The sequence below is a fragment of the Danio aesculapii genome, chromosome 3 (genome assembly GCF_903798145.1).
Source record: "Danio aesculapii chromosome 3, fDanAes4.1, whole genome shotgun sequence".
Taxonomy (NCBI): domain Eukaryota; kingdom Metazoa; phylum Chordata; class Actinopteri; order Cypriniformes; family Danionidae; genus Danio; species Danio aesculapii.
In genome coordinates, this window is record NC_079437.1 from 19,796,781 (window position 1) to 19,821,448 (window position 24,668).

Sequence of the window (24,668 nt, forward strand, 5' to 3'; positions counted from 1 at the left end):
CATGACCATTATTGAGCGTGTCTGGGGTAAGATGAAGGAGGAGGCATTGAAGATGAATCCAAAGAATCTTGATGAACTCTGGGAGTCCTGCAAGAACGCTTTCTTTGTCATTCCAGATGACTTTATTCATAAATTATTTGAGTCATTGATTGTGGAGATGTATGGATGCAGTCCTCCAAGATCATGGGAGTCATACACAATATTCATTCTTTTTCCACTGCACCATGACTTTATATTCTATACTGAACATTATTTCTGTTAAGTGACAAGACTTTTGTCCAAGCAAAGTCAGATCTTACTGTCCTAATTGAATAAATAAAAATCAAGGCAGGATCATGTTTTATTTTGGTAAAATAAGCGTAATCTAGAGGCCAGCTAGAATGATCAGCTAGAAGTCAAGTTATTATGTTTTTCCTAAACCTTAGATAGGCGACAAGACTTTTGTCAGGTACTGTAGTTTGCATTCATATTAAATTCAGTTTTTTAACCTGATTTCACAATTCTGTCAATGCTTAATCACACGATATGTTCACCATGGCAGAGATACATTTTGTATTTACTACACTTTTAAAAGGTGCGACTACAAAACAAAAAGCACAAACCCATTGATGACCAGGGTGTGTGTTTAATGTCATTTGGTAGTTTTTTGTCGTTTCTCTCCCAAGAGGAGCGAGAACATGATGCTGGCAGACATGAACAACATTTTGGCAGACGCTCCCTAATGACAGCTGCTGGACGGCATCTTCTAGAAACATGATGGAGTTTGCCTTTTATTTAAGCACCCTGGCATCCCAAACCGATCCTTCTATAGACATACAGAGTAGATGAATCTATAAAATCCCATTTTTATTCTGACAGAAGTTTACAGTATAATGCAGATGGATTTTTTTTTTGTTGTAGTTTGTAAAAATATGTCAACTTCTAAATGTTTTTTTCCTTACAGGACATGAAACGATATATAAATATGACATCTGGTATGAAAAAAGCCATGTTTTGACAAATAAGTCATCTATACAGGCATTTGTGCATTACATACACAAAGTAAACACACCACACACACTTTCTGGGGAATGCAATGACCATAACTAGACATTTTCCAAAATAAACTGCCTAATTAAAGGCCAAACAAACTGATTGTTTCTTGTCTGGGATTTACATCTATACATCTGTCAAAAGTATAAATCAGGGGTAGTTAAAAAAGTGTTTGCCCCCTGTTGTGGGGTCAGAAAGTGTGTGCACTTTTACAGTTATGAACTGGATCTTCATATGAATCTTTCTCTTTTTGATTTTTAAGCATGACAGATTATGATTAGACACAAGTGCAATGTCCCTTTGTTACCATGGATACCACTTTAGAGAGATGATGGGCAAATAGATCCCATAATTAAATGTTCTGAACATCAGCATAATAACAATATTCTAAGTTCTTAAAACGTCATCTCTGAAGTACAGTGCTGATGGAATTATGTGTGCTGAAGTGTTTAGGGATTAAGTGTCTCAGGAGGTGAAACGCAGGCGTACATGTGAGCGAGCACACACACACACACACGCATGCACACGCGCGCACACACACACACAGTCTTCAGTGTGTCGTCTTTTTAGGAGACTTTCCAAATTTGGCATCGAGTCCAAGGCCTGAAAGACAGAGGAGAGTCTTATTATACATCTGCTCTCTCTGTGGCCACACAGCTCTGCACTGATGATGACTTCTGCTCAACTTTAACAAGCTCAGATCTTCACCACACGTCAAAATCACTGGCCCAACATCACTCAATGATAGAATGTAATCAATTTATTACTAATAATTCTTCCAATTAATTTTGGAAACAAAACAAAAATAAACTAAACCTTTTTTAAAATAAAATGTAATAAAAAAATACAAAATTAAAACAACCCAAAATACATTCACTTTTTATTTATTTTTAACTAAAATAACTTTTTTATTATTTAAAAAAAATAATAATAAATTGAACCTACTTATTAAATTTAGTTTTTTTATTAAATATTCTCCAAATTAAAATTAACTAAAATAAATTTAACCTATAGGTAATGTTTACTGAAATATCATTTTGTGTATATATATATATACAGTATATATCAATCAAACAAAAATAAATTAAACATGCATATTGACTTTTTAGCTTTTTAAAAACTTAATTGTATATTTTCACATTTTTTATTACACCAAAATAAACTGTACCTAAATATTAACTTTTTAGTTTTTTAACTATTAAAATGTCATTTTTAAATAATTAAAACAAACCAAAATAAAGAGAGAGAGAGAGAGATTTTATTTATTTATTATTATTATTATTATTATTATTATTATCATCATTAATAAAACAAACCAAAATAAATTGAACATGCATACTAACTTTTTAGCTTCTTTTTAAATTAATAAATAGATATTTTTATTATATATTAAAACAAACCAAAATATACTGTGCCTTCACACAATAACTTTTTAGTTTTTTATTATTAAAATATATTTTTTTTATTACAACAAAACAAAATAAATTGCACCTACATTTTTATTATTTAAAATATCTCATTCCTATTATTTATAAACATGTACACTACCGGTCAGTGATTTAGTTTTTATTTTTTAAGAAATTAATTTTGGTTTGAAAGAATAATTGAAAGTTCATCAAGAATGACAGTAAAACATGAGCTGTAATGTTAAAATGAATATTTAATCAAATACTGTTTTCTTGAACTTCCATCAAAACAAAAATTTAAAAATATGTAGCTTTGCCTTCAAATGAATAATCTAAGATTAAAATAAAAAAATAATTTTTCAAAATGTAAAATTTTACATTAGTCAGTATTCCTTTTCTTCAAATGAATGAATCTAATTTGCTTTAAAATGTATATAAACATATGCATGTAAAGATTTCCCAGTACTGGGTTGCAGCTGGAAGGGCATCCGCTGCAAAAAACATATGCTGGAATAGTTGGCAGATCATTCCAATGTGGCGACCCCTGATAAATAAGGGACTAAGCCGATGTATAGAATAATAATTAATATACAGAATAATAATAATAATAATAATAATAATAATAATAATAATATAGTATTATTCTACTTTTAATATTATATGTGCAAGGTATTTTTTCCTCATGCCTCATTCACACTAGCAGCGACTTTGTAGCTACCAGTCGCTCTGGGTGGTGATCTGCTGCAAACGCAGGTCTGTGTAGGTCTACAGCACAGAGAATACATCTGAGAGCGGATCACGTGAGCTCTGCTGGTGCTCTTATTGGCTGTCGCTCAAGAAATTTGCTCTTCATTTGCATGAAATTGAAGGATTCTCAACTTTGTTGCATTGCTCGACACGCCCACCTGGGCGCCAACGGTAACTGTTGCTCGCATAGATGTAGGTCACTAGATGTCGCTCACTCTCCATTGAAATGAGCGGTCGCTTGTTGCTTTGCTGCTGCGAGTCGCTCACAGTGTGAATAAGGCATTATTTTGTATTTCTTTCTGTTTTGTAATTGTTCTACTCCCTTTTCTGTACTGATTATTGCAATTAATTCACCAATGTGACTTCCATTTCATTGTTTCTCATTCAATCTCATTGTATTATTCTCTCTCTCACTCTCAAAAATGCACTTGACATGTTCTATAAATACAAAAAGAAGGTTTAAGACTTGAGTTTTGAGAAGTCTTCACTCACCAAGGAAGACCAGGATGGTCCCAAACCACTGCATATGACTGATGACGTTCCCGAACAGCAGAACAGAGCCCAGGATGGTGAAGAACTTGCGCGTGGTGGTGACGATGGAACAGGTAAGCGGCCCGAAATACACCACAGTCATGAAGATGAACGTCTACGTGAACAAAACAACTGGATTAATCAACTCATTCTCAATGCATGTGAATAAATGAGCAACTACACAAACCAAACCCACCTGTCCAAGAGCACTAGTGATGCCAAACAGGAGGATATTATAGATGATGCTGGGATAGCGGTCAGTAAAAGCCAAAAACTCCCACACCTCACCCGACCACAGCACAGCTATGAAGAGAAAGAGAGAGAATTACAAATTCAATATTTACTAGGGGGGAAAACAGATTATATAACTTCCATCAGCACAATACATTAATGCCATGTCACAAAAAAAGAGAGGAGACCAATAAAAACATCAGTGATTCGCTTTCAAACACACACACACACACACAGCCAAACTTGTAGATGATTATAAAAGAATCATTGTGTATAGATTATTATTATTTATTACCGTTTTATCCTGAAATGTGGAACAGTACATGTACTGTTTATTCTGATATATTACTATTTTATACTGCTACTGTTTACTGTGCTTTTAAAAATATATACATGTATTTTTGTGAACTTTATAAATGCTTTGGCAATACATTTTTAACATTTTTTATGCCAATAAAGCAATTATTGAATTGATTTGAGAAAGAGAGAGAGATGTTTGTTAGTAGAGGTTTGTGTGTGTTCCGAATCATATTATGCTAATAGTTATGCTACGCTAATCACTAGTTGATTGATTGCGGAAAAAAAAAATTGAAACTTTTTTTATATTGCAAGCTTTCAGAAATGTTACAATTAAATATGCAAATAAGCCATTTTTATCATTTAATATGCACTCATTTGCATACATTACTAGAAACCAAAATCTGCACAGTGAATGAAGCCAGCTTCGAAAGTCTTGTTTAGTTTTTTATTTTAACACACAATTAGAGTCAACGATTTTTTTGTCTCTTTCGACACTCCATAAAACACTATAAACCAGTGTTTCCCAACCCTGTTCCTGAAGGCACACCAACAGTACACATTTTCAACCGCTTCCTAATCAAACACACCTGAATCAGCTCATCAGAAGATTAGAAGAGACTCCAAAACCTGAAGTTAATGGGTCAGATAAGGGAGACATTCAAAATATGTACTGTTGGTGTGCCTCCAGGAACAGGGTTGGGAAACAGTGCTATAAACAGCTAAAAACTAAATACACTCTTTTTTTGTAGAATAAAAATGTTGTGTTTATCCAGACAAGTTAAGTTTGAACATATCCCCCTGAAAAGCCTCCCTCAGAATATAGATATGAATAAAGCGGTGTTGTTTGATGTGTGTGTGTGTGTAAAGATTAACTGAAGTGGATATTTATGACATGATGAGAAAACAAGCTTTAAAATGATGTGTTGTAACTGAAATCTACAGAGACAAATTGATGGCGACAAATGAAAAGCTTCAAACAGGGTTTCCAGCTTTCATGGACACCAAATTTTTTTGACACCTTTGTAATTTACACCCCCAGCATTTGTAGCACCATAAAAATCTTTCCTGTACTGAACATTTCACTTACACTTAATATTTACATTTTAATGTCATGATGTCGATGCCAATGTGCTCACGGCGAACTGAGTTCGACTGCCAACCCTTCCCCTCTCTCTACTCCCAATACTTCCTTGTCTGTAACCTCCACTACCCTATCCAAATTAAAGGGTGAAAAATCCCTAAAAAAATAATGATAATGAAAAAAAATCATAATGACGATGTTTTGAATGTCATTTTAAAAAATGTTGACTGCTTAAACAACCATTTTAAAGTCATGTTCAAAGAACTTTAATACAATTAGTTAAATTCTACACTGGCAATATTCAAATGTGGTTTCTGAAGTACTGATAAAATACATTATTTCTAATAGTTCATGTATAAAATTAAAATTAATCATGTATCAAAAGATTCAAGATTTTTTAAATTAAGAATTTCTGAGTTTTTTCGTTCAGGTTTTAAAAGCAGTACCGTACAATTGTTGAAACAACACCATAAACTTTCAATTCAAGCACTTTCAATGACCTATCAATGACAATGTTTGTCAAGTACTTTCCAGGTCCTGAATTCATATGTCTGAAGATAAAGCACTTTCAAGAAGCATGGGAACCCTGTTAAAAGTTAGTTCTGACTTTGTTGTGTGTGCTTGCCTTTTCACTTTTATTTAAATATTTTTTTTAAATTGCATGTACTCCCCCATACCATATATATATATTCCTCCCATTTTTTCTTTTAAAAATTATTATTATTATCATTATTAATGTCTTTTTTCTTCTAATTCATTCATTCATTCATTCATTCTCCTTCAGCTTAGTCCCTTAATTCATCAAGGGCTGCCACAGCAGAATGAACCACGAACTTATCCACCATGTTTTACACAGCGGAAGCCCTTCCAGCTGTAACCCAGTACTGGGAAACACCCACACATTCTCACATTAGTTTATTCAATTCACCTGTACTGCCTTTGGACTGTGGGGGAAACCAGAGCACCTGGAGGAAACTCACACCAACACAGTAACATGCAAACTCCACACAAAAATGCCAACTGACCCAGCCGGGAATTGAACCAGCGACCTTCTTGTTGTGAGGTGACAGTGCTTACCACCAAGCCACCGTGTCGCCTCTTATTACTATTAATTTGTAACTTTATTACACTTATTTGTCCATACATTTTATTATTGAGTTTAGTCTTATTTTCCAAGTACTGGGTTGTGGCTGGAAGAGCATCCGCTACATATTAAACATATGCTAAAATAGTTGGCGGTTCATTCTGCTGTGACAACCCCTGATAAATAAGGGACTAAGCCATTGGAAAATGAAATTAGTTTAGTTTTATTTAGATTAGTTAAGTCAATTATTCTGTCCATCTTTAACAGTACTTTTTTTATAGATTTTTTCTTCTCATTCCTCCCCAAGGGTTTGCCGCTGGGGGTGATTATCTGATGTTCTTTTAGTTCTAGTTTGAATGAGAACATTAAAAAATATATATTAAATGCTGAATAAAATTTCCTCACTGTTTTGTTCTTTGTTTTTTATTATTTGATTTGTCTGTCTAACAAAGCATACATCACAAAAAAGCGAATTTTGGATGCTTTGATTACATAAAACTGCAAAACTAAATAGATAAAAACACTTCACCAAAAGCCAAAAATCTCAATACTGACAGGTGCATCAAAAAAAGAAAAAGAAAAAAGTTTTTACCTAAAAGAGTCTGACAACTAATTTTACTCGGCCAAATGAGTTTCTCCCTCTCATTTGGGTTTGGCGAGTGTTAATAGTGGACTGTGCAATTTTCCAATCGCAGAAGAACTTTGTAAAAAGTCATCATTATTTGCGCTAACTTCAGAGAGAGCACCACAGGACGGCTCTGCTTTCATAATGAGAGGTTTGGAAGGAAGGAAGTTTGTTGCATGTGTGATGAGATTAAAGATTAAAAGTGAGGAACAGATGCCTTTCAGAGCAGAGGCAGACAGACTGAACAGCTGCTGGAGATCAGCGGGGGGCTTCAGTCAAAGCTCTGATAAAATAAAATAAACAGCTGAGACTGACCATAGAGCCAGAGCTCCCCCTGGTGGACGACAACAGCTCTGACCTGATGGAAATGACGCTCAAATAGGCACATGCAAACATATCACACATGCATTTGCTGTGAAACGGCTTGAAAAGGTGAATCAGTTTTAACCAAAATTGCAGTGTTGCTAAAACAGATGGAAGATACCGTAGAAAGCCAGGTCAGAATTTGAGTGATACTCAGCAAATAAACCCCAGAATGATTTTTAAAGGAATATGAATGCGGGAGACATTGGCAAACATAGTTTTTACATTGTTTTGGAGCATTAAGGTGTTCTTGGAGCTTTGATTGATTATTGTTTAATCACTGAAGTCTTGTGAAATGTTTTGACAATTTTTTGTTTGCTTTTCTGGACTGAATGTCTCATAAACATTGCCATCTATGAAGGTTGAGAGCTCCAGGATATCATCTAAAATATATTAATATTTATTCCTGAAGATGAACGAAGGTCTTTTTGGTTTCTTACTGGCAAAAGAGTTCATATTTAATAACAGTATTTTCTTTTTTGAGTGAACTAACCCTTTATTCATCTCGTTTATATGTTTTTTTACTTGCTTATCCCAAATCTTTCAACATCAACACTGAAATAAAAATGACAAAAATAAGCATTTCTGAGTAATAATCCAAATTAACGTTAAGTATTGGATTAACTGTTCAAGTTGATCATTAAAAAATAAAACATCAATCCTTTAAAGTTCGATTTGCTATTTAAGTCAAACTCCAATAAAGCTAAAATATCCATCTTAATCTCACATGCACAACTCAGACATGGATGAATCTAGAAATTTGCACATTTACACAAAACTGACAGCTTAAAAGGGTTAATTTACACATGGTAGTATGATAATTTCAATGCTAAATGCTAATACTAAAATAGTAAAAAAAAAATACATAAGATCGTGTAGTCTGCATTCAGCCATTAGTTACAGAAAACATTACTTTCTGCAAGCTTTATGTTTAATGAAAGAGTTATTAAATGATTACAGCTCTGATCAATGTGTTTAATAGTTTAATTTTGTGGTATCAACGTAATAGAAAAGTAACCCTATGAAAATTTCATAACATGATTATAGTGACAAAATGATCATAGTTATCAATATTATTACACTTCTGTTAAAATTATCTGAAAATGCTCAAAAATACATGTCTCAAACTTATTCCAGCAAGTTTGGTCTCTGAAAGTGAACAAAACGTCAACTAAAATTTGCAGCTTTACACAATTGTGACATGGATCCCACATTTTGGATTGTTTTACTAATGTTTGTATTATTTCATGAACATAATTTTTTGTGTGGATTTTTATATGTAATTCAAGGTATTGGTTGTTAAACAATTCCACAAAATTGCATAAAGCTTAAAAAAAAATCCAAAAAGGTTGTGCAATATGACGAAAATATGCCATTCTTCTTAATGATATTCTGATTTGATTTGCAATTTAATTTTGTGAAGTCAAGCTTTAGCCCCGTATTCTCAATAGTGTGCAGAATACACTTTAAATTAAACAAACCCAACATGCTTGTATAAACTGTATAAACATGCATTTACATTGCAGCCTTTAAAGCTTAGCTATTTGCAAAGTTTCATGATTCAGCAAAAGTTCAATCTAGCAAAAGATTTTAATGATAATGTAAATTTGAAATAGTAATAGTAACTGTCAAAAAATTACCATGCAATTGTGACAGCACTGCAATATAGCAAACCAGATAATGTACATCCAGAGTTCACACACATTTAAACTACTAAAATTCCAGGTCTTTCCCAACCTTTCAGGTAAATATTCATGACCTACTGTGTCATGTAATGTCTAGGAACGTGGTAAATAAGGAAAAAAAAATACACATTCAAATTAATTACAGCATATCAAAAATATGTTTCAATCCAGGTAGAAGATTTATTTTTAAAATATCTTTTAGAAAAACTCTTGCTGTCTGTATGAAAATATTTTTAGAAATGTTGGCTTGTGTTTTCATAAAACATAAATTTCCATGATTTCCCCCCCCCCCAAAAAAAAATTGTTTTTATTTGTTTTTCCAAAACTTCTCCAGGCCTGGAAAATGACTTGACAAAATTCCAAGACTTTCCCAGGTTAGCCAGGACCATATGAACCCTGTACATCTAAGAGGACTGTTTTCTTACAATAAAGCCCTATAGTCCTATACAACTGTCCTCCTTGTCATGTTGGACTGTTGATAAGCATGTCAGGCGTTATTCTGCAAAAAAAAAAAACGGCGAGATGTACATTATGCCTTACATAATGAGCCTGGCCTGACCACTTGTTATCTGCTTACAAAAAACATGTGTACACCTAGTAGAAATATCTGTACTAAGTTCTTGACTTGCAAAGTGCCTTGAATAATTGAATAGGACCTCTTTTGTAATAACTCACCTATTCCTAGGACCAGCGTGGACCACATGTTAACGTTCAGCATCATGTGATTGGCCCCCGTCTGAAATCGGCCCCTCATGTGGTCCTGAACTACACCCGTCAGCCCATCCAGAGTCAAAGACAGCAGCTACAATCAAACAGACACACAATAGATCACCTACACACACAGGTGGAGTCCAAGGCAAGGAATAGATTAAAATGGCCCTAATTTGCTTTTTATTTCAGATATTATCGGTCATGTAGTGTGAAATGTAGCTGTTTGTGAACGAAAAGGTTTGTAAGGTTTTAAAGGTGCAGTATGAAGGATTGATCTAGGTATTGCAGTCTAAATTCAAAATATTGGAGGGGTTTTTTTTTCACCTGGCCCCTCCTTCGACGACTCCACATACACACAGGTTGCCAGATTGATAAAACAAACAAGAGCAAGACAATTTAAGCTGCCCAGCTAATGTTTGCGTTTATAATATTTATAATATTTGCGATTTAAATACCAAACCCTAGATTTTTATAACTTTGAACCAGTGTCTCATTTCAGAGGCTGCTACTGTTCTTCGAAGGTCGCATTTTTGGTCATGCCCATAAACAAAGGCCGTCTTAATAGCTGAAATGAAAAATGCTATTAAAAAAAGATTTAAAAAAATAAATAAATAAATAAAAAAGCATGTTTTTAAAAATTTTTACAAACCAGGGGCGCCGCTGTCCGGTATGGGCCCTATGACAACATTTCGTGGGTGTCGTGGACTAAAGTGACGGAGTGGGACTTTAGAATCATCCAATCTTACTAGGCAGTATGAGTAATATGGATGTCAATGGTTACAACATTCTTCTAAATATCTTCTTTTGTATTCAACAGAACAAACAAAAAAAATCTAGCCAGTTTTTTATTTTGGGTGAACTATCCTTTAAAGACTAGCAAAATAAACATTGTAAATTTACTATATTTTGGAGAAAAAAATCTAGCATCATATAAAATAGACGTTCTATTAATCTTCCATGTTCAATAAATAAAATAAAAAAAATGTGGTAACCAATCTAATAACCAATCTCCAATGATTTCTGATTGTAAATGGTAGACCAATCACAACAAGGCAGACAACAGATTGAGCCATCTGACCAATAAAAGCAGAGTAGAGCCTATGAAAGAACAAGTTTTGAAGAACCACCTGTTAAACTGCATCCCAATTATCACAAATACTGCAGAAGACCTATTGGAACCCGCATGGACCCAAGATTCTCACAGAAAATGCGGGAAAGATCTGCAGAGTGGATGTTAACATCACCAGCCTGAGCTATCAAGACGTTTGTGCTGCCCATTACATTACAAACCAAGGGAGAGAGCAAATTCTCTAGCAGGATAGCGCTCCTTCTCATACTTCAACCTCCACATCAAAGTTCCTGAAAGCAAAGAGGTTCAAGGTACTCTAGGACTGGCCAGCCCAATCACCAGATATGAACATTATTGAGCATGTCTGGGGTAAGATGGAGGAGGCATTGAAGTCTCCTCCAAGCTAATGGGAGTCATACACAATATTAATTATTTTTCCACTGCATTATGACTTTATATTCTATACTGTACATACCATAATATACTGCAAAGTCAGACCTTACTGTCCTAATTAAAAAGTGTTTTTTAAATCGAGACATGATCATGTTTTATTTTTGGTAAAATAAGCGTAATCTAGAGGCTTTTTATATAAGCCACTTCTTATACCAAATGATCAACTAGAAGTCAAGTTATTATTTGTTGTCCCCAAAACTTGGATAAGCAACAAGACTTTTGTCAGGTAGTGTATATAAAATATTGCTTATATACCAAAATCAGAAACCTTCAAACAGCATAACAAGGGAACTTTAAATCAGAGACCAACCAGCAACATCTCTCCAAAGCCAAACGTGTGTTCATCTGATGTGCTGGAGCCTTTGTTGGGTTTATAGAGGAAGAGGGCAACACCGCCGACGATTAGAAACACACACAGATACTTGGCCATGGGGTATTTCTTCCTCAGGATTGTGACACCCAGAATCATCACTGTAGAAGCAAAGGACAAAAGCACAATGAGGACACGTGGCCAATAACGATCTGCAGAGAGTTGTATTGTGTACCTGAGATGAACGTGCACAAACAGAGAAAACAGTTGCCATATGGCCAAACAACATAAGCCAACAAACATGGCCATATGGGAATATAAGATTTCTCTGAACGTGAGAAACACCGAAATGTTCTTCCTTAAACAAATATGCATCCAGATGCTGATGATTATGAAAGGACACTCTGTAAATGTGGATACACAAGTCACACATTAAAGGGTCAAATATGAACAGGAGGTTTAAACATGCAAACAATGTGTGCAATACAGCTTTAGATTCTGCTTTTTTATTATACATTATAAAGTGTCCCATTTACATTTTTTTCACAATCACACAATTTAAAAATGTGACTCAAAATAAATCTAGTCAAGCATATTTACAACAGAAATCATTTGATGATGCATTAAAAACTTAATTTAAGGATCATAGTGTAAAAAATAACTCCGAAAAAATACCTCCAAAATAATAGTAATTGTCGTTTTACATTTATACTTTGCAATTATATCACTAGGTTTTACCAAGTGGTCAGCAAGACGCTTTCAATTAATCATTTACTATATAATATGATTTAATATGATCAATTATTCTTTATGTATATCTACACACTAAGCACAGGTTAGAGTAAGCAATGAAGGCGTGGATTTTGGAGGCTGGATATCCGCTCCAGGACGAAGCAACACATATTCTTTTTTCATGTCTTTATGATTATTAATAAAGTCGAATGTTTAAGGACCTAGATTATATGATGACTTTAGTGTCATCAGAGTAAAACTGGACTGACATGAGTATCATTTCTTTTTCTGAATGTCAAAAGATTTGCTTCCTCAGGATCTACCAATTCAGGTCAGATGTCATGTAGACCTTTTGAGTGGAACTGGACACTTGATGGATTGGAAACAACCGTTTCCTGAGTTATTGGCCATTTTGTGTGTTAATCCTTTTTAAGTAAATTCCTTTGTATGCAAGATATGCTTTCTGTGTTTTAGCGAGCTTGGATGTAGATCGTACCAAGTTTGAACCAGTTTTGGGTAAAACTGTCTGTTCCCCAACACTACATTCTTTCATTTCAACATAAATCTATCTGTTATGCTGAATTAAAATGAAACATTACTACACTCTTATTTTGACACTCTTAGTTTTTCAAAAACGCTTGAATAAATTTGAAATATTAAAGACGAAATACACAGTTTCTACAGGTTAAGTCAAATTTAAACTTTAAGACCTTTTTAAGACCATAATGAATGAAATTTCAGACTTACACAAGGCAAAATGCTAAAGATTTTTTAATGGCCAATTTAAAACCTTACAATAACATATGTCTTTAATGTTTTTTTAAGGAAGATAATTATACCAATTTAATAAGTTAACCAATAAATGATTCTTAAAACTTATTAAAATATATTGTTAGTTTTTGGGTGGGTGTTGGGCCATTTGGGTAAAGCTTTACATAGACATAGGAAAATTAAGACCTACAAGACAACATTTCAGTGAATTTAAGACTTTTAAAGGCCTAAAATTTGGTTTTTGAAATTTAAGAAAGTAAGACTTTTTAAGACCCTGCAGATACCCTGACACAAGTTCATGCAAACACCTAAATAAATTTACTTTTTAAATAAAATGTTCTATAACGTTTAATTTTTCTAGAAAAGCACTTTTCACACATGCATTTCAAAATATCGGTAGAATTCTGACAATGTTACAACTTATTCAGTAAAATTGGTGGAACTAATTTACCGGTGTTTTTTTGAAAAAGGGTCCATCAAAGGGTCTAGCAATTTACCGATTATCATCTACTCCAACTGTACTCACTTATTATTGAATTTAAACACCCATGTACAATTTAGGCCATTTGCTTACCATTTTGTACACTACTGTTCAAAGTTATTTTTTACTATTATTAAAAGAAGTCACCATGTCTACATATATTAAATCAGAAATACAAGGACACAAAAATGTCATACTTATTTTATGTAATGTACTGTAATGTGTATTTATATTGCGCATTTATCACCATACAGCCAAATCGCTTCACAATCATTGGGGGGGGTCTTCAGACACCACCAGCAGTGTGCAGCATCTACTTGTATGATGTGACGGCAGCCACAGGACAAGGGCGCCAGTTCGCTCCCCACACACCAGCTATTGGTGGAGTGGAGACAGTGATAGAGCCAATTCATGTTTGAGAGGCCATGATTTTTAAGGGCCGATGGTGAGAATTTGGCCAGAACACTGTGGTTACACCCCTACTCTTTACGAGAAGTGGGATTTTTAATGACCACAGAGAGTCAGGACCTTGGTTTATCGTCTCATCCGAAAGACAGCACTCACTGACAGTATAGTGCCTCCTTCACTATACTGGGGCATTAAGACTGCAGGTTGGTGCTGGCCTCACTAACAACACTTCCAACAGCAACCTAGTTTTCCTATGTGGTCTTCCATCCAGGTGCTGACCTGGCTCAGTCCTGCTTAGCTTCAGTGAGTAACCACTCTTGGGCTGCAGGGTGATATGGCTGTGGTTCTTTATGCACACAGAACAGGATTTGCAAAGAAACTGGGACAAAAGATCTGTTCCACCTCTCTGTGATCAGCTGCACCTCAAGAATGAGTTTCACAAGTTTGTAGAAAAGTTTTACAAGTTTCTATGATTGTAATAAAGTACAGACGGTAAAATCGCTATGTAATTCATAACTGCTGGAATCACCATGCTGCGCAAACAGCTACAAAAACAGGTACACTTTGCTCTGAGCCCAAAATTCTGCATTGTATAGTAAATAATCTGATGGGTATTTTGAGCTGAGATTTTACCAACACATTTTGGAGACACCTTAGACTTATCTTACATCTTGCAAAAGGGGTAAATAGGAGCCCTTTAAAGCTGAATGTCACATGATGTTTCAGAAATTATTATAGTATGTTGATTCAGTGTTCAAGAAAGATTTATTGTTTGTTGAATATATTATTTCATTTATTCTCTGATAAAATGAAAGTTCACAAGAAAAGCATTTACTTACAGTAAAAATCTGTGAAATTATAAATGCCTTTTTGGCACTTTTGATCAATTTAATGCGTCCTTTCTTGCCGAAGACAAGTATTTAAGTACTCTTACTGACAACAAATGAAACAACATCTTCCTGTGTGTCTACTCGCATGTTCAACATTCTTGTCTGAAACAGGAGTTCTGTTTGTGTGATTCAAGTGGGTAAAGATGTTTTTCTCTTACCTGGAATTGGTTTACAGGATTTCCCCAACACCTATAAAACACAAAGCCTTATGAGCATGATGTTGAGAGGAACGGAATGGGAGATATTGGAGTAAAAGGCTGCACTGACCTGTGTGGGGTAGTTGACATACTGCAGAGCAGAGTTACTGGACACCATGGCTCCCAGGTATGAGAGAGAACACAAGCCATACAGCCAGCTCCTCGTGTGGTCCTGCTTCGAGCCCTCAAAAAACTGAATTACTACAGAGAACAGAGAGAGTAATAAATGACAGATTTATCCCTTGAGTGCTGTTAGGGATGTTTTCATCTACTCTGGTGTGATTTTGAGTCTTAATTTGGCCACAAGTTTCTCAGGGTTTCAGCGAATGGAATGATTTTTGGTGGCAAATCTTATTTTGACACATATTTTAGGAAAATGCTTTTTTCTTTTGCTTTGCAATCAAGAAAATGTGTATATAATGGTCAATGGGGCAAAAACAGCCGTCAACATAACGAAAGGCTAGTCAATTTGAACAGTACACAAAGGTTAAACATATGGAACGACACATACAGGTAAATGTGATGTCAAGTATTTTTCAAGAGGGTGATTCCATTATTGGCGTTACAATTTCCTTTTCAAAAATATAAAGGATTTAAGTGACAGTAATAGTTCCCAGTATCTTATTGAAAACATACTCAATATTAAAAATTCAATACATGTCAAACTAAAATTATTTCCTAATTTACTTTTATTGGGAAAAAAAAACCTTGATAAATCTTGATAACAGGATAGATGGTAACAGAACTGACCATTTGAAACCTTTCAGCCAAAAGCTTCACTAACAAACGTATCAATAATGAAATCATGTTCAAAAGACTACTGAACAACCCACTGAGTGACCTTTTGCCATGGACTCTGTGTTCTTCTTGATCTCGTGGTAAGAAACAGTTTTGACGTTTTACAAAATAACTTGGTGCAGAATTTGGTGCTTCAGAAATCACCAGTGAGGGAAAGTGGCATCATTTTTTCCTGTACACAGCAGTGGGTGATCATTTTACAAATTTAAAGTCAAAGTACAGTACTGCAATATACAGTACTGACTTTTTGAACTGTTAAACTAACTGTTTTATCTTGTAAAATTAGGAAAATACGTATATTTTTATATATATATTTATATATATATATATATATATATATATATATATATATATATATATATATATATATATATATATATATATATATATATATATATATATACATATATACATATATATATATATATATATATATATACATATATATATATATATACATATATACATATATATATATATATATATATATATATACATATATACATATATATATATGTATATATATATAAAATACATAAAATATTAAGCAAAGAATACTAAAATAAACAATCATTATTGTTTTTTTAATAATAATAATAATAATAATATATATATATATATATATATATATATATATATATATATATATATATATATATATATATATATATATATATATATATATATATATATATTTTTTTTTTTTTTTTTTTTTTTTTTTTTTTAGCATTTTTAGTTTTTTATTTTGCTTTCATGCCCAAAGCGCAGCTGCACTACTACATCTTAACGCATTGCCCATGAGGTTATTCCAACTAATGTACTATATTATATTACTTTAGTCAAATAAATTCTGTTAATAATTACACAGTAAGACACGATGGAAAAATAATGATTTTTAGCCATTTAAGACACTTTCTGCAGAAAACAGTACAGAGCTGCAGTATCTGCAGTATCAATTTGGAATTAGAAAACCCTAATAGAGTGAATGATTTTTAAGGCCTGTCACTGTGTAAGATTTCAAGCAAAAATTGGCCAAAATAAATAATTCAATTTGTAGCTTCAACAAATATTTATTGTATTTAATAAATAATAGTTTCCCAGTACTGGGTTGCAGCTGGAAGGGCATCAGCTGTGTAAAACATATGCCGGAATAGTTGGTGGTTATTTCTCTTATGGCAATCCCTGATAAATCAGGGACTAAGCTGAAGGAAAATGAATGAATGAATAATAAATAGTACACCTCCCTATCAATGTAAAACAATGACTTCTTCCAAAGCATAGTTATTTAGATAAATTATATTCATATGGCAGAAGAAAAAAATAAATAAATAATAAAATAAAATAAAATAAAATAAAATAAAAAAATAAATAAATTTAAAAAATCACAATGTCGGTTTTTTTCCAATATCGTGCAGCCCTACAGTGTACTGTTATGGCCTGTAAGATACTGTGATTCATTTAGAAAAAAGCTGAAAAAAAATTAATGGACACCAACAACGATAATGGAATCACCCATTTAAAGGACTTTAACACAGATTAGCACACGCAATCAAAGCATCTGAATATTTGACTCACAGAGTCTGGCGAAAGCAGCGTTGATGATGCACTGAATGAAAACTAAAGTGGTGGCGTAACGAAACTTCTCCTTCTTCCCTGCATGAGTGTAGTCCGCTCGTGTGCTGTGCCAAACAGAAGACAGAGGCATTATGGGATTGAAGGCAGCAGCTGTCTGGAACAAGGAGCCTTCATAATCACTAGTGATAAAAATAACCAACAGTGGCTGGGGAAGAAACTGTTGTTTACAGCAGCGACTAACTGTAGCGCTTGACAAAAAAAATTATTATAATAATTATAACAGAGGTCATCTCTTGTAGCATGTACAGAAGTCAAAATGATTAACCCTTCTGTATTTTATTTATTTACTTCTCAAATTATGTTTAACAGAGCAAGGAATTTTTCACAGTATTTCCTATCATATTTTTTCTTCTGGAGAAAGTCTTGTTTGTTTTATTTCGGCAAGAATAAAAGCAGTTTTTATTTTTTTTAAACCAATTTAAAGTCAATATTCTAAGCAATATTTTGTGTTCGATCGTCTACAGAACAAGCCACCGTTATGCAATAAATTGCTTAATTATTCTAACTTGGCTAGTTAACCAAATTAACCTAGTAAAGCCTTTAAATGTCAAACTAAATACTAGTACCATGAAAAAATATCTAGTAAAATATGATGTACTGCCATCATGGCAAAGATAAAAGAAATCAGTTATTAGAAATTACCTATTAACAATATTATGATTAGAAATGTGTTGGAAAAATCTTCATCCCATTCAACAGAAATTGGGGGAAACATACAAGGGGCTAATAATTCTGACTTCAACTCTAGATTCACATTGATTTAAAACGGGGCAAAATAAATGTGGAAATCTGATGCTGTCCCCACCTTTGAAATTTGGGCTAGAGAACTTGGAAATACGTTACACTTAAAAGAACTGAGATTCACACTAAGTGACAAATTGTGCATTTTTCAACAGATTTGGGATCCAATCATACACTGTAAAACCCAATAAGTTAAGAGAACTCAAACCATTTGAGGAAACTGATTGCAACAAACCATTTAAGTTCAAAAACTAATCCTAATGAGTACTGTGAACTTAATTTATTTGAGCAAATGAAGCAATTTGAGCACAGTAAAACCCGATAAATGAAGAGAACTCAAACCAACTGAGTACTGTTGTAACACCCAATAAGTCAAAACAACTCAAAACATTTGAGGAAACCAATTGCAGCAAACCATTCGAGTTAAAAACTAATCTATATGAGTACTGTGAACTTGCTCCGTTTAAGTTGAAGTAATGATATATTTAATTAACTCTTTACCTTTGAGTTCTAATCTCTTTTCAAATGAGTAGAATTAACTTTCAGGCAATTTTGAGTTAACTACACGCATTTCATTTGATAAAGTTGACTGTTGGGTTTTACAGTGTACTATTTTTTGCAAATAGACTGAACTTATATAGACTTTTACAAGACTATTATATGTTAATTAATTTATTTCATTATTCATTTTATAATTATCTTATAATTGTTTAATGAAACTTTTGGTTTCATTGTCCTTGCTTCAACTTTTTTATTTCCATATTAAGAATGTAAATGTTACTCATGAATAATAAGCCTTTTATTTTATTTTATATGAGCCATCCACAAACACTTTGACTAATGTTAGATGGGTGGGGTGGGAGGTAAGATCGAGTTTCCTTTTGTTGTAAGCTAAATTCACTGTGATACATTACTTCCAAGAGAACTTTGACATATGGTCCATCTCTCTCTTGTAAGGATTTAGGTTGTACTGTATGTATGTAGGTTTTTTCAAATGAAAATGAAAATAAGGAGTAATAAAAAACTAACATAAAATAACATAAGAAAACATTCACATAATTCATGTGGGGAGGTAAAAGATCTCAAATTTCAAGAGGAAAGGTTATTGTGTTTCTGACCTGAAACATCAGTAAAGCACAGTTAAGTGATGACTTTTCATTTTGTAGCACATAAAAAACCCATCTCCCATACAAACATCACAGGTTGTGTTTAGTTAGAAATCACATGTCTTGAGAAACCACAGCTCTTCTCTTAATGATATATTTAATGGAATATCAATACAAATTTGTCAAATATATTAAATAAACCACTATTTAAAATATTAAATGAACTAACCAAAAATATAATCTCTCTCTATATCATAGGTCTCAAACTCGATTCCTGGAGGGCCGCAGCTCTGCACAGTTTTGCTCCGACCCTGACCAAACACAGCTGATCCAAAGAATGATGTTCATGACTCTTTTGAACACCTTAATTTGAGACCTCTGCTCTATATAGTAGCCATTTTCATTCTAAATCCATTTTCATTTAAGAAACTGCACTTAGATGAGTAGCAATGATCCATTTTGTTTTCAGTTTAACATCTTGAGGCAGTTATTTCAAAGAAGGGAGGTGGACTTAAATTTTTAGCCAATTAGAAACACTATCAGTAAATCATTTTGCATATTTGATTTTGCAGGCATTTATTTGGTGGGAATTGGGGAAAGTTACTTTAGAAAGTAATGCATTACAATATTGAGTTACTCCCCCAAAAAAGTAACTAGTTACATTACTTAGTTACTTAATTAATGTTAAGTAATGCAATACGTTACTTTTGAGTTACATTTGCGCTACTTTATCTGACCTGGCTGGGACTTGATCTCTTTCAGAACTTGCAGGGGTTTTTCTCCTTTTTTTATTTTAAAACAGAGGAGCTCTGCAATTAACAACGCACGGTTTAACCTGTGTTTACCTTTAAAAAAACATATGAAAAATGAATGTAGGATAATATTATCTTCACAGAACTTCCTGACCCCAGCGCTCTACATGCCGTATATACAGATCAATGAAAGTTTAAAGCAATGTGTTTGCTACTTTTGTACTTTTTGTCTTATTAAAAAGTAAAATCACTGTCCATTGAGATCACTGTCCAAAATCACTGTCCTCTTTTCTTTTTCTTCCATGTGTTCAAAATAAAGAGAATATTTCTATTCGCAGAAATATAAGGCTCTGCCATCTTCCTTTCTGTCTGTTCCTGCATTCTCTCATTACGTGCGGGATTCAACGTGACTACATTCAGTTTAATTCAGCAATTTATTTCTTAAAAGCAAATTAAATAAAGTAAAAAGTAACTTGCATTACATTTCTTAAAAAGTAACTCAAATATTATGATTAATTTTTAAAAGTAATGTGTTACTTTACTCATTATTAAGCCCAGAATCTACTACACGGAATCTGCGCATGCAGATTTTTGCAGATATTCAGCCCATCATTGAGTCTATGTATTTACTTGTGTAAATGTGTGCAGATTTATATTTATTCAGTTTTTAATTGATTTTTACTAATATTATTGTGATATATTAATAGTAATATGAAAATGTTAATATGATTTATGTACAATTCAGTTTGTAAAGTTATATTTTCTGTCTTTTAGTAGGTATATTATATGAAAGAATGGCTTTGTTTACCAAATAAATGGATCTAATTGGATTTGCATTGCAAACATCAAATAAAAGTTACAAATGTATTATTTTTTATTTTATATATTGAGTTTTTAGTTATGATACTCCTAAAATTATTCCACATAAATCTGCAGTTTTTTACAAAATTCTCAGCAGAAATAGCAAAAAATGTCTGCAGATTATGTCTGGCCCTACTCATTACTTAGAAAAGTAATATTATTATGTCACTTGCGTTACTTGTAATGCGCTAACCACAGCACTGGTGGTGACATATGTGATTTAGTTGTTGCTTGTATAGATTTTCATACTAGTACCCTTAATAGTTATTAATAGCACTTTATTTTATTATATTATTATATTTTATTTTTAATGTGTGCATAGATGTATCATATTAATTCCATAAACTGAGTAATAACAAGGTTCTATCCCTTTAACCACAAGACATGAATATTTACTAGTAAAATTTAAATAAGAACTGCAACACACGAGTAAGCACAAAACACATTAGTCAAATGTATTCTGAAAGAAATCAACAAGTGCATAATGAAGAGTTTAGCATACTAGTGAAGTGAGACTGCAAAAGAGACTCTTGAATTAGCAACTAGTTAATGCATTAATACTAAGTTAACACTGCTAATGAATAATAATGGTTCACAACCGCCTCAGCAAATATTCAGAGTGGCTAAAATGAGCAAAAATTATATGAAATAAGTAGTTAATCAGTTAATAAAATGCTTATACTCATACTATAAGACTCTTTATAAGACACACAGAGGTTTGTTGAGGCTATATATTAATGCTGTATATCAAATATCTAAATGTATCATCAGGAGCTTAAAGTATTACTTTTGGTTTGAAATTATGGATTGATTGATTGACCATCAAAGTGATGGTTGTTGCTGACTAAAATAAGAAATATACAGTTGAAGTCAGAATTATTAGTCCCCCTTTAAATTTTTTTCTTTTTAAAATATTTCACAAATTATGTTTAACAGAGCAATGAAATCTTTACAGTATTTCTGATAATATTTTTTTTTGTTTAGGGCTAATAATTCAAGGGGCTAAGGTTAGCTGCCAGGTTATATAGTGCTTTTGAACCATACTATTAGTAATGTGTAATATAGTATTTCATAATAATAATGGAAATAACCAGAGCAGGTGACATTATTATTAACATGTGAAGTGAATGAAAGTGTGCTGTCGAAACTGACACCCAGACCTGAAGGGAGGGGGAGATGACAGAATATTCAATGGGAATAAAAAGTTATGTGATACCCACAAGAAGTTCAGTTTTATTGTCATTTAATTTCAGGAAATTTGAGGTGAACCAGGACCTAATGTCAGAAAAAACAATTGGTGAAGGATGATGGTGGAAGATTGGAGCCTGGTTTGCTTGATAAACAGTGCTGGGTGTCATCTGCACAACAATGGAAATGGATCTGATGTTTGCGGAAAATATTATGCGGAGTTGTTTGCAGAGGGAGAAGATAGAAGATAAACAGCAGGGGACCAAGAACTGAACCCTGGGGCACACTAACAGTGATAGGGGCAGATAATGAGGTGAATGATTTTAATAGAATGAACTGAATTTATAACTCTTCCTTAATGAATTCTACAGCATACTTCAGTATTAACTATAGAGAAATGATAAATTATCAAACACTGGAGTACCTCAGTTTTTACTACAGCAAACTGTGGTTTATTGTAGCATAATATAGTGCCAAAAACTTATGATAATGTGTTTATTACTATAGCTGTTGTATTACCATATCCAAAGAACTTCCCACAAATACTTTACTGTAGTAATTGAGGTAAGGTTGGTTTTATATTCACACATTCAGACTTTCTCCTTAATATGTTTTTAGAACAGTACAACATTGTTCAGTCAATTAAACAGTGCTAATGTTGTTTTGAAGTCATACTTGCACTACCTGACAAAAGTGTTGTCGTCGATCCAGTTGTAAGAGCAACAAATAATAACTTGACTTTTAGTTGATCATTTGGAAAAGTGGCAGAAGGTAGATTTTTCTGATGAATCAAATGTTGATCTGCATCCCAATCATCACAAATACTGCAGAAGACCTATTGGAACCCACATGAACCCAAGATTCTCACAGAAATCAGTCAGATATCAGTCAGATTTGGTGAAGGAAAAATCATGGTTTGGGGTTACATTCAGTATGGGTTTGTGCGAGAGATCTGCAGAGTGGATGGCAACATCAACAGCCTGAGCTATCAAGACATTTGTGCTGCCCATTACATTACAAACCACAGGAGAGGGCAAATTCTTCAGCAGGATAGCACTCCTCATCATACTTCAGCCTCCACATCAAAGTTCCTGAAAGCAAAGGTCAAGGTGCTCCAGGATTGGCCAGTCCAGTTACCAGGTATGAACATTATTGAGCATGTCTGGGGTAAGATGAAGGAGGAGGCATTGAAGATGAATCCTAAGAATATTAATGAACTTTGGGAGCCCTGCAAGAATGCTTTCTTTGCCATTCCAGATGACTTTATTCATAAATTATTTGAGTCATTGCAGAGATGTATGGATGCAGTCCTCCAAGCTCATGGGAGTCATACACAATATTCATTCTTTTTCCACAGCACCATGACTTTATATTCTATACTGTACATTATTTATATCAAGTGACGAGACTTTTGTCTACGCAAAGTCAAACCTTACTGTCCTAATTAAATAATAAAAAAATCAAGGCAGGATCATGTTTTGTTTTGGTAAAATAAGTGAATCTAGAGGCCTTTGTCTTTCATATAAGCCACTTCTGATACCAAATGATCAGCTAGAAGTCATTATTTAAGTTATTATTTGTTGTTATACAAGTTATTATTTGTTGTTCCTAAAACTTGGATAGGCGACAAGACTTTTGTCAGGTAGTGTACATGTCATTTTGAATATTCAAAACACCATGGTATCTATAGTGAGCTGTCACTACATAACAATGTACGAATTGAAGACCAACTTTACCTCGAAACGGCTCAATGGTTTAACTGCAACACATATATAAACAAATACAGAAAATGGCAAAGAAATCAATGAAGCAATATGAATGCTACTCACATTGTCTCCTGCAGTATTCCGTAGTAAAAGTAACACACGAACACCCCGCAGAAACAGACGGCGAACCGGACCCGTTCGTTCTGCCAGAGAGACGGTTTGCTCGCTGCCTTCCCGGCGGCCATGCTATCGTCCAGCAGTCTCGGTATGGACACGGACACCGCTCCGCTCCCCGTACCCCGCGCTCCTGCGTCCCGATCCACTCTACCGGCGATCGGTAGCCCGGAAATGATGACGCGTCTCTAGATACCCTTACTCCACTGTACTCTCCTGCCTCTGATATCACATATGCAGGTCTTGACGTAACGTAACAGTAACAACGATAATACACGTCCACTCGTGTTGTTCTGTTAATTTATTGTTTTATTTTATTTAACGTCAAAATCCAGTCACGTTAAATTAAAAATAACGAGCTGAGTCCAAACAGCCGCATCCTGAGAACGGACGCGTTTGGTGAATGCGGGTAAAATTCGTCTTTTCTTCCTAAGTTTACTGAAGTAATTCTGTAGTCGAGGTGCTACGTAAATCGTCTGTTTTTGACATTTAATGATAGTGGATTATAATTACTCCTGAGGCAGTCTCTAATAAATGTTTTCATTTGACGCGTCAAATGACACTTGAGCTGAAGGACCCGATCAAATTCAGGTACCCTAC

The 24,668-nt window shown here is 33.7% G+C and overlaps 1 protein-coding gene across 1 annotated transcript; it reads right to left on the reverse strand.

Annotated features, from left to right (window-relative positions):
* Nucleotides 1-605: 605 nt before the first annotated feature.
* On the reverse strand, nucleotides 606-24,627 carry slc35b1 (solute carrier family 35 member B1). The gene is made up of 9 exons (XM_056453329.1): nucleotides 24,018-24,627; nucleotides 17,481-17,584; nucleotides 15,178-15,308; nucleotides 15,069-15,099; nucleotides 11,629-11,789; nucleotides 9,761-9,887; nucleotides 3,913-4,019; nucleotides 3,678-3,831; nucleotides 606-1,635 (listed from the first exon to the last, which is right to left on the reverse strand). Exons 1-9 carry the CDS (start codon nucleotides 24,137-24,139, stop codon nucleotides 1,583-1,585), a joined length of 990 nt encoding a protein of 329 aa, XP_056309304.1. The 5' UTR covers nucleotides 24,140-24,627; the 3' UTR covers nucleotides 606-1,582.
* Nucleotides 24,628-24,668: the final 41 nt, after the last annotated feature.